Source organism: Centruroides sculpturatus, unplaced genomic scaffold (assembly GCF_000671375.1).
Source record: "Centruroides sculpturatus isolate CEXI.00-Female unplaced genomic scaffold, Cexi_2.0 scaffold1064, whole genome shotgun sequence".
In the NCBI taxonomy this organism is placed as follows: domain Eukaryota; kingdom Metazoa; phylum Arthropoda; class Arachnida; order Scorpiones; family Buthidae; genus Centruroides; species Centruroides sculpturatus.
This window is the reverse complement of record NW_019385564.1, coordinates 142894-155199: the sequence shown is the minus strand read 5'-3', so window position 1 is coordinate 155199 and position 12306 is coordinate 142894. Positions and strand designations below refer to the sequence as shown.

At 28.2% G+C, this 12306-nt stretch overlaps 1 protein-coding gene across 1 annotated transcript in view; it reads right to left on the bottom strand.

Annotated features, from left to right (window-relative positions):
• Positions 1–12306, bottom strand: part of LOC111640167 (dual specificity mitogen-activated protein kinase kinase 7-like) — an 80221-nt gene that overhangs the window by 28034 nt on the left and 39881 nt on the right. Inside the window, exons 2-3 of the mRNA XM_023386167.1 lie at positions 8280–8376; positions 2434–2536 (exon numbers count right to left, since the gene is read on the bottom strand). Coding sequence (XP_023241935.1) covers positions 2434–2536; positions 8280–8376 — 200 coding nt within the window. The remainder of the gene's footprint in view (positions 1–2433; positions 2537–8279; positions 8377–12306) is intronic.

The window sequence follows — 12306 nt, the reverse complement described above, 5'->3', positions numbered from 1 at the left end:
CGGTCCATTTAGTGGTAAGTTGGAACTTCTGCATTGGTTAAACCACTTAATTAGAGCGTCATCAATATTGGCTTTTTCACATAACTTAATTTTTTTCACTTGTCCCTTGCCATCTTGAAAACTTTTCAAAATTTTCTCTCTGTTTTTTATTATTGTGCACACTGTAGAATTTGCTAAACCAAAGTCTCTGCATACATCTGCCTTTTTTCTTCCACTTTCAACTGCTTTAATTATTTCTACTTTGCAGTCTAACGTTAACGCTTTCCTTTTTAAGCTAGCCATTTTATCTGATTTGATGCTAAACTACAACACGAGTATGAGAGCTATGCCGACTAACCCACTGTCACGTCGTTTAAAGGAGTGGTGCATCTCACCCCACCGAATCAGGTGGTGACAGTACCACCCACAAACGTTCTAGGAAGCGGACTCTGACCCTAGGACTGAACACGTAGTATTTTCTTTGATAAATAAAATTTGTAATTTAATTTTGTAAATTTGAGAGTGCTTCAAATATGACGTTAAAACAGGGTTTTATGTCGTTACAAGTGGGTTTTTTAACATTATCTAGTATAGTAAAATCGTGGGACCGATAAAAATTTGACGTTATATTAGGGTTGTCGTTACATCAAATGTCGTTATAATCGGGTTAAACTGTATCTACAACTTTGCTAATTTATATAATATAATATATTTAAACATTCCTAGAAATTTTCTAAATTAAAAATCAAAAAAGATCCATTGAAGTTTGACAAGCACTTATTTTGGAGTCAACTTCATCCACAGACTTAATATTGTAAACTTTAACCTTGTATATCTCCAGTCACAGGTCAAATTTTAAAATTTCATTTGTGTCATGACCTAGACTGAAGTATATTCTATTTGTATGCAAAAAATGACTTAAATCAGTTCAGCAATTTTGGAGAAGTTAACCATCATACAAACATCAGAGAATGCTAAGAGAACTTTACTGCAATCAATAATTGTTAAGGATGTCCCTTCTAAATAATTTTCCTTCTTGTTTGCAATTAATATAACTTGATGTGGCCTAAATTTGGCTAATTTTTCCAGACTTATCACATCATGTAGGTCAAGTGATGAAAACAGTCCATTTTCATCACTTGACCTACATGATGTGATAAGTCTGGAAAAATTAGCCAAATTTAAGCCCCATCAAGATATGTTAAGGGTGTATTACAATTTTTTTAATAAATGGCTTTTTTCAATTTTTACTATTATATTGAATTTTTCAAAAATTCATTATAACTAAAATTCTGTTAATTAACAGAAATTATAATTATACTAGATATAAAAATTCTTAACTATATAATTGCAATTGCAAAGTTATGAGAATATTTTAATGCTTTTAATTGTATATTCATCTATTACAAAATTTCACAACAAAATTATTTCAAGGAACTTCCTGCATGTTTTTTGCAAAGAATATAATTAGTAATTTTCAGTTTGTGATCATAATTTTACTGAATGGTCAAATGAAAATAAAACTTAAGTGAAGGAAAGCAAAAAGTTTGGCAATGTAGTGAGCTGAACATGCTTATTACAAACATGTCCAGCTTACTACATTGCCAAATCTGACTCAGTGCACTGCAAGTAGCACTTAAATCTTGAACATGTATTTACTACTAATGAGAAGGAACAGTTAAAATTCAAAATAAATAAATAAATATAGAAAAATATTCACCATTATAAAACTAAAATTTTATTCTAAACAAAACCATAAATAATCCAACCCCTTAAGCTAAAATACCTCACAGATTTTGTGGAACTCACTGTGTCAAATGTTTCAAGGGTTTTCCTCAGATAACTTTTTTTATGACAATGTTTTTTTTGTTATACACAAAAATCCATGGACTACAGCTTATTAAAAAGTATATAAGCATAAATCTTTGTAGAAGTAAACAATTTGAAATATTTTTGTATAAATTTGTGCTTTAATTTTTTGATAACTTTTCTTCTTTATGTAACTTTCCACTTTTAAAATTTTCTGTTCTATAGTGTAAGATATTTCCAATTATTGCAGCATTTATTTTGATTAATAATGAGCTTACACTCAGGAGTTGGTAATATATGACAAGTCAGTCAGGTGCCTACAATTTCAAGGAATTGCCAAACTCTTCAATGCTATTTCTCAAGTCCTGTTTTTATTTGACCATCCAATATATAAATATTTAATATTCTGAATGCTAAAAGTGAATAAACTAATTATATATAAATTTTGTGTATATTACTTAGCTTATAAATATTGTGTTTATTTCCAATATTCATTAAATAACTTAATATCTGGATTTATAATTATAACATGGTATTAATAACAACAACAACAGCTTTACTTCAATCAATAACAAAACACAAGGATAGGGTGAAACTAATAGAGGGTATCACATGATATGACAAAGAACCAATTATTTAAAATAAAAAATATAAAAAAACTTTTATATATAATCTTACCGTCTGATCAATTGTAAGAATATTTGCCTGTTTCATAATTTCTTGTAACTTTGTATCATTTTCATTTATACTATAAAAGAACCATTTGAGATAAATATTTTAAAATTTTATTACTTAAATTCAAATATTAAACTGTAACCTTCTATAAAACTTAACATATTAATAAGACTAAAATAAGAAAAAACAAAGATTCAAAATACAGCTTTCTATTATTACTTATTTTTTGAAACTGTTTCCAAGAACCAGATTTAAACATATGCATTTTATTACTTTCATAAACAATTAAATAAGTAACACGTCCTATGAAAACACATTCCATTAAATTAACTTGAATAAATATATCAGTGAGCTTTTTTCCATAAAAAATTTTGGATTACAAAATATAGCACATTCATTTAATCAGGCACCTCCAGATTATAGTAATATGAACATGTCAATTCCTGGTATGATGATTATTTTCTATAGCAAGAAAATCATCATGTGAATTCATGTAGATGTATTTGAAATTATTAAATAAATTTGTTATAAATGGTAAATATCTATTTTAAAGCAGTTAAAATAAAACTGTGATCAAAATTACAAACTGTGTGTAAAAAATTGCCATATTCAACTTTCTATTATGCTCAACAAAATATAGATCAAACGAGTAATTAGTTATTGTCACAATGCCTGGCTGCAATATTTATTCATATTTTTAATTAATTTAATTTAAAATATATTCTCTCCACCTCAAATTAATAGTGACTTGCCCCTGTACATCATACTTTCCTGCTGACAATAGAGTATTGCCAGTTATCTAACACCTTTCAGGGGAAAATTTTTGAATTGAAATAACATGCCTTCCAATTTGTATCAGGAGTTTGTATATTGTTAATTGGAATCTCCTTTCCCTATGGTTTCCATATCTAGTCTTGTGTTTCATCTCTAACTCTGTTTTGAGATTAAGGAAAGATAGACAGACAACAGTCAACAGTGTGAATTTATAGGTCTACAATTTTTTTAATTGGGGTTCGAAAATGTTTGTTTATCAATCTTTTTACATGATCACATCGTAAATGGTTCTGGTACGTAAATTTTTTTACAATTTTTTCAAATTGCAACCCAATTACGATATTGTATTCTTAAATAAGGTAAAATTATTATCTGAGATGGTGAATTTTACAATGTATGACTTATGATCTTGGTATCTTACAGAGTAGCAATGTGCAGCATATTTTTGTAAGTAATATCCAAGATCTGTAACAGCTACCACAATAGTATAAAGCATTCTTATGCTTAGTCATGTACTGTACCATACACTGACTTAGCAAATTTTATGCAACAAAATAGTTGGCATATTCTATGTTTTGCACATTTTTATGCCTTGTATATCAGTGGTAATAAGGACATGAATGCATTATTTCACTTCTTCCAATATGCAATACTCAACAAACATACCGGTGGGCCTGTTACCGGTGTTCTTCTTGGAAAAACAGAGCGTTACAAACATTTTCGAACTTGGAAGCTCTTCTTCAGGTAACTAATGACTGTTAAACGAATGTGATTCAAATTAAAGTCCATTAATTTGAACTTTAAGTTTAAACTTTCTATAATAAAAATGGTTTTTAATATTATTTTCTGTGATTTGTTTTCATTTTTGCGTGCAACTACAACATACTTTGTCAAAAAATCTTTAAAAAAACAAAACGTAGTAATTTTAATTATTCTTTCCCGCATGTAGTTTACTAGTTCAAATGAATGTTTTTAGCCATTTATTAATGCTTTTACTCTACCAAAGCAAATATAAATGTAAAAATTACAATTTTAGATAAATTCTTAATGAGCTAATTCATGAAGTAATTTATTTCCTATTGATTATTGACTTCAATACATGCAGTTTGATGAATGTTGTATACTTGTGGAACCAATTAGCCATGTTTATCAAGGGTTACTTGTAGTTTAGTCAGTTTTGCTTTGTAGAGTTAGGCATTATCATCTAAGAAACTTATCTAATTTTGATTAAAATATATAATAAAAATTAGAAATTCCATAAATATATAAATTATTAATAGCAACATATTTTATTGCAGACAATAAGACAAGGCTATAACAAAAGTATCTGTTTAAATAAAATTATAATTGTATTAGCTAAGAAACTATTACTGAATATGATATAAAATAATCCAACAACATACATGAATTTGAGAGCATAAAACATTTATATCCTATAACTGAATTATTATGATGCAGTTTTCTTTTCTGAACAAACTTCTTCTATAGTATTTAATATTACAGAAAATTATTTTGTTTTAATTTGCCAAATATATTCCATTCATCAAAATGAGCAAGTACTTGAGTCTTTTCTTCATTCCATAAAATTTTTAATGCAGATTTATATTTTTGCAATATATTAATTATTTGTAATATTAAATGCATATTTCAAAAAGAAAACACAAATTTGAAGCTACAGACTTGTGATTAGTTTCTATTTTTATTAATCAATTTATTTATATCGCAATTATTTAAACCATTTCCAATAGTCAGATTAATTTTTGGAATATATTATGACCAAACTTTTAACAGAAATTCTTTCATTTCTAATTTCAATAATGTTTTGAAATTAATATTTTCTTTCATAAATTTCAATAGAGAAAAACAAGAATTGTTTAAAAGTCATACTAGGACTTTAATGTTCTGTATGCTTAATCTCTTTGAATGCATTAAAGTAAATACATTTAAACTCCATTTATATATTTTTTTTAAGTAAACTGAGAAAAATACCCTATGAGTGTGAAAAGTGTACATGTGAAATTATTTTTTAAGTGCTTTCAGAGTGAATGTAGTTGTTACAAAAGTATGGTGTGGCATAAATTAATGCCATACAACTGAATGTACGTATAATTCTTAACAAAGAAGTTTCAATTTACTACATATAATATATTTGAACAACATATAAAAGTACAACAGTGTAAAATTAAGCTATGTATTTTCTAAAAGTTGACAAAGGTTTTTTTGTTTCTTTATCTTGATACACTTATCAGACACATGTACAGACACAGTATCAGTCATTTAAAAGAATGAAAAATCATCCTAAAGATTTGCTCACCCTAACAGCAAACAGTGAAAACAAATGAGATACCAGAGAATGAGTTTTGTAATACTGTACTGTAAGGAACCAAGTCCGTGCTTTATTTTTAGTTTACTTTTACTTTATTATATTTTTGTTTGGGGCTTATGTTTGGTTAGGACGAAGGTTTCCTCACCCACCACCCTAACGTTCAAAATGAGAAGATAAAAGATTAACCAACTCACCGACAACGAAATGACAGCGCCATAGCTAGCATTGCACTCACGTGCACGCCCGAGCGGCAGAATTGTAAGTCCGCACTGAAGGGGGGGACACCCCAATAGACTTTCTAGGAACTTGTGTAACCTTAACAAAACATCCCGATAATTGTTAAAGAAATGCTGTAAAAGGTTAACAAAGTATTGTCGAGAAATAAGCTACCAGATAACGAAGAGAAAACAATGTTACGTGTAGATATGTAAATGAGGGGAGTGGCTACAGTAGAACTGTGACGTCACCTCATACTATAAGTACAGTAGCTCAAGTGAAGACAGAAGAGGTGAGCTCCTGAACCGAAAGCGTTGGTCTGCTGGTAGCAGTGAATAGGTGTCGAATAGGAAATCCTAGTAGGAGATTGAAGGTTCGATTTTGGTGATTTGGAAATAGGAAAGTCTTGAGTAGAAGAAAAGGTTCCGAGTATTAATTGAGGTGACGGTTAGGATTGATAGTTATAAGAGAATTTGTATCTAAGTTAAGAATTGGATTTTGTTTTGTCGGAATTCCAAGGGGAATAGTTCTAAGTTAGAATAAGACTTAAGTTTGTCGGGTTGATTTGTGATTTGATTTTTGATTAATAAATTTGTTGTTTGTTTATAAATCTTGTACATAGTATTGGTTAAACTTGATTTAACATTTATTATTGAGATTTTTTTGTGACTAACTTTGTCCTTAATTTATTTCGGTGCACGCTAAAAGTCCAGGCCTGGCAACTAACAAACGCGAACCCGCGTAAAGTACCCGTTAGGTCCCGGCTCTAAGAAAAATATCGTTGTAGAGCAACAAATTAAAAATAGTACTTTACAGTACTGTAATACTGTACAGAAAATACTTAACATTAAATACTTAAATTGCAAAAAATGTACAACCAAGAAATGTATAAACAAAGTTCAACTGTAATCTTCAAACAATATAGCATTAATTATAAATAAAACTTACAAACCTTACTGCACTTTGTACATAGTTTGAAAATTATTACATTACTAACATTTTTAGTCAACTTCTAAGACCTTCCTCAGATAGATCCTTCTAAAATTGACTCCTTGCAGTGCTAGTAGTGTTCTATTTTGGAATGCATATGACTTTGACACATTCAAATTCATACATTTACAGTAAATTTGCTTAAAATTTAATATATATCTAAAAATTTATCAAATCTAATATAAACATCACTTTTACTATACTATTTGTATTTAACCATCTCCTACTTTCACATTATCTAGAAATTGGTTATTTCATTGATTTACTTAATCAGCAGATCAGTTAATGAAGGTTGCTTAAGTTAGTTATAATGATTATTTGTTGGTTATAATCATTGAGATTTGAAACCAAGAATTTATCTGGTATAATGTTTATTCAATAGAATAATTATTATAACTTTTGCCAAACCAACTGCCATTTTTATATATTTTTCCACAGCAAGACAAGTAACACTGATTGAATTATCTTTTTGTATTATTGATTTTCTTGTCAATTCAGTTCTATGTTCAATATTATTTTAAAAGTGAAGAGAGAATAAATCTTTTATTTACTTTTAAATTATTAAATAAACACCATGATCCTTTGTTAATGTGCTTTAATTTTTACTACAAGTTATTCCTGATTAATATATATCACCTTTATGTCCTACTGAATTTAATGACTAACCATTTTACAATGACTCAAACATTCATTAACTGCAAACTCATAATAAAATTATACTTCTCAATTATCAATTCCCTTGAATCAACCAAAAACAAATATTTATAAGATATTTTACTACCTGCAACAATGTAAATCAATATTGCTAAATATAATGAAGAATACTGTTCAGCAAAAACAGATTTAATAATAAAATATAGATTACAGAGTAGATATTTCTATTCACTTCTTTAAGAGATGTTATTTTAATTTCATTAATGCTACACTTTTTTTGAAATATGCATTTATTCTTTCATAAATAAACAATTTTAAAGCAAATTATTTACCACATCATGTATTGCTATGATCTAATTTACTAATGCTTACTATAATATAGAGATTAGATAGATATGAATTTTGTTCATATAGTAAAGTTTATATAACCTGTACATTGATATTTGAGTAAGAAAATTATACTTCAAATTTATCATCCTATAAATCCTACCTATGTAAATTATAATAATACAAATAACCCATAAAGTCATGTTCCATGTACAGTACAGTACAAAACGTCAATATTCTACATTCAAAACTTAATTTAGAGATTTGAATATCCATATTTTTTGAACAGTTCCATAATAATAGGATATATTTTTCTTTGTTCATAGTAAATTAACTAATTAAGTAAATTTAAAGGAAAACTAGGGAAAAAAATAATATAATAGCTCCATCACTTCTTAAATTTTATTTTGAAGTTTCAATTTAATAATAGTCAGATGAATAAAACATTTAAAATACTGTATGACAGATTACATAGAATTCTTATAAATGATCTTTGTATGTAGAATATATTAGAATTTATTTTACTTACCTTTCAAATTGTCTATAATGTGAGGCACCAGAAAGAGCTATAGTTCTCCGACTACGCGAACTACCATCTGGCCTTCCTGGTGCTCCAAATAATGGTACTAAAAATATTTAAAACAAATTAATACCAAATAAATTTGATAATATTAATGAAATTAATTTATTAATAATTTAATCAAGTGTTATATACTGTAATTTATCATAATTATGTTAGTTTCTTAATTTATCTGAAAGCAAGAAGTAAATTTCAATCCAAATACACAGTACCATAGCTTTTTATGGGAATTTGATTAATTCATTCTGAAAACACCAAAAAATAAAAAATATATACTTTATTACTACATTTATTTATATGTAATAATAAAAATAGCCCACCAGTGGCCGAGTGGTCTTCGTACCCTAAACACTGGGAGTTTGGTTGTGGGTTTGCGCCGCGATCGGACAGGCTGGCTGCTTGGAGTTTTCTGGGTTTTGTCCTTGCCAATAACGACTAAATAGGAGGCCAGTTCCCCATAAAAAGTCCTCCCAGAAGGCATTAGTTCCCCTCACGTAACATCGCGCCCCAGAGAAGGCAACGGGAAACCACTCTGGGTACTAACTTTCCCTAGTAACGCCTTGGTGTATTTACTAACTACTTAGAAATAAATAAATAAATAAAAACTCACGCCAAAATTGTATAACTTCTTGATAAAAAGCACCGAGTTCAGAGTTAATACGATTTTTCTTATATCGCAAGTACTTTCGACGAGTATTATATCGTCGTCCTCAGGCGAAAAAAGAACAAATTTGAAAATTAGAACGTGCAGAGTGTTCCAAGTAGAACACCATCTTTCATGTGGATGTGGACAAACATTTTTGATCTAATTACAGATCTGCTTCAGGTCTTAAACTTTTCATTCTATTTTAGAATTTGAAGAACTACATAAAATTTCAATCTGTGGAACAAATGAAGGTGAAGTTCAAAATCATATTTGATGTTCTTAGTATAACTATTTACATATTTAAAGTTTCAAAGTTTAATTTTATATTGTTCTTCTTCAAATTGCAAAATAAAATGAAAAGTTTAAGACTTGAAACAGACCTATAATTAGATTGAAAATGTTTGTCTGCTCCCAAATAAAAGATTAAACTCCTGCTAGTGTTAAAATAAGATTTTTGGTGAGTTAATTAAACAATTCAGCTTATAGAAGCAGTTGGTGATAAACAGCATTAAAAATATATTCCTCTTATATACTAAGAGTCTCCAATAACATATTTCTTTTAACTAGATAGTATTCACATTTTCAAAAATTAAGTGATACTAAGAATAATCTAAATATAACTGTTAAATAATTAATACATTATTAATAAATCTGTATAACTGTTGATGGAAATTGAGTATTACATTTTATGGCATATAAGGTACAACATTTATCTTAAAAACAAAATAAATTGCTCTATAACTTATATTTGAAGCTACAATGTTCCATAGGCTAATGAATTCTCCAAACAGCCTTCAACAGGCTACAGGTAACCTCTAACTACCTCAATTCTTGAATAAAAATGTTATTTAATTAAATTATATTACTATTATTATTATTTTTTTTGCTATAGTTAAGCAGATTTTGCATGAATTTATGTAGATTTTAATGTAAATTTTAAATTTTAATTGTAAGTGACCTCGTTTAAACTATTCCTTTTCCCAGATAAAAATGTTTATTTATTGATTTTACTTCTTTTAACAAGAATACAGTAAAAAATTCTGAAACTGAATATCAAAGGCAGAATATGGATTCAATACACACAATACTTTTTCTCTAAATATCCTGTGCTGAAATGAGGGTACATCTAATATGCATAACATATGATACTTATTTGAATTTTACTGTTATCATTTTAAATTTATATACAATATGGAAAAAGACAATTTCAGAAAAAATTTCATTTCTGACTGAAATGTATAATTTTCTTATTTAATTTGAAATTTATCATAATGTAATTACAAAAATTTTTCTGTGTTCACAGATGAAAGATCCTCAGATTCTTTTTTGCATTTCTTGATGATTTGACACTCAAGGAGGGAGGAAAAACCCTTACAAAAGTGTGTATATTGGCATTTATTTTGCATTATATCTCAGGACAGGATAAACTAAAAATTTTGAAACTTTACAGGGTTATTTCTGTATATAAGATATTGATGCTACTAAATTTTGATGGTTAAAAGTTAAGAGAGAGAAGATAGAGAGGGTTCATATGACATCTTGAATGAGGTCAGATTTAATAAAAGTTTTAATGTTATAATTAAATCTTTTGTCTTTTTATATTAATTAATAATACATAACTTACTTTTAGCAAAATCTCATGCCACATGATGCCATACACAATTTTAATTTTGTGTTCATGTCTCTTAGCATTTTTAAAAATTTAAATATGCTTTTAAATAGAAAAATTTATCATAATTCAACAAAATTACTCCTCTTAAGCTTTGTTGTTTATTTAAATTTTATATTGTAGTATAACTGAAAGTTATCAAACTACCTTCCTGGTCCCTTAACCTCCTGTATGAGTACTGATAAATTGAGGGAGAATGCTTATGAGTTTTATTGTGTAAAAAAGTTACCTGATGTTTTTAGACTTGCTTCACCTTATGTATAAAGCTCCTGCTAGTACTGAATTACCTGATATAATAAACTTTTGCATAAATGCTGTATTCTTCACACAGAATGTTATCCAAAATCAAGCCAAAAGCAGACTTTAAAATATGTCACAAAAAATAAGATTAAATATTGAAATATATAAAAACAAACAAATTATACTTTAGCAGTTAATTTAATATCAAAAACGTTCAATTCAGCATGACACACAGTTTTTAGAAAAACACCACACAACTGCCAGTGTTGCCAGTGTAAAACACACATCAACAAAAAAAAAAAAATATTCGAGTAGTCCAAGATATAGCCAAAGTTTGCAGCGCCAAAGCATTAGCGAAAATTTACTTTGATCACTGGAATTCATTCGGATAACTGATGTTTCGGATAACCGACTTTCGGATAAACGACTCTCTACTGTATTGACATAAAAATTCCGATTTCTTGTATATAGTATTGTTCCACTTATCCTTTTTTATACGAATACTTTAGTATGCAGCTTATTGCGCTCTGCATCAGTTCGAATCAGTAAGAGTGATTCTTCTGACATTAAATTCTTTTGTAATATTATTTCTTATTTGACTTCCCCTACCAAAAAGAAGAGAACTATCTATTGCTAACAGGAAAAGTATAATGTACAAAGGCTAAACACTACTACATTTCATCGCTTGCAAGTTTTGTGTTAAACCTGTGGAATGGCGTAATGGCGTATCTACCTTGTATTTCGCGCTATATCATTGCTGTAGTAATTCAGTGAATATAATATATATAATTGTAGAAAAATATATAAAAATACAACGTTTAACAAAAGTAAATACTTCGCTTCGATTATTCTTCTGTTGTTAAATCAAAAGTATACAGGCGACCTTTTTTAGATGCTACTACCACCGCTATAAAATGTAAATATGGTTAAACAAAAGGTTTTTCATGCTATTTATATTGTAAGTATTTACTTTTGTTAATTAAACGTTGTATTTTTATCAGGGGCATGCCGTGACATTTAATGATAGGGAAGCTGTGTTTTTGTAACAAGCCGACTTCCAGGGGCAATCAGTCAGCAATCGTCTAGGGTCCATTCGTATTCGTTTGTTCGATAAGCCAGTAAAAACCGTAAACTTCTCTAAATGTATTTTTAATTAATAGATTATCAAACGCGCTTAATAAATAAGCGAGTTCAATATAATTAACTCTGTTATATTAGATTTAATAGATTTTCTACGCTCTCTAAATGCCAATTATCGCTTCGCTAACATCTACTAATTAAAATATATCTATTAGCCGTAATTATCTCGTGATAATTTTCAATATATATTTTATATTGTGTACTAATGTTAAATTCTATTCTATTTTGATTTCCAAATTGCTTCAATTTTACGAAAGATTCGATGCGATTTATAATACAAA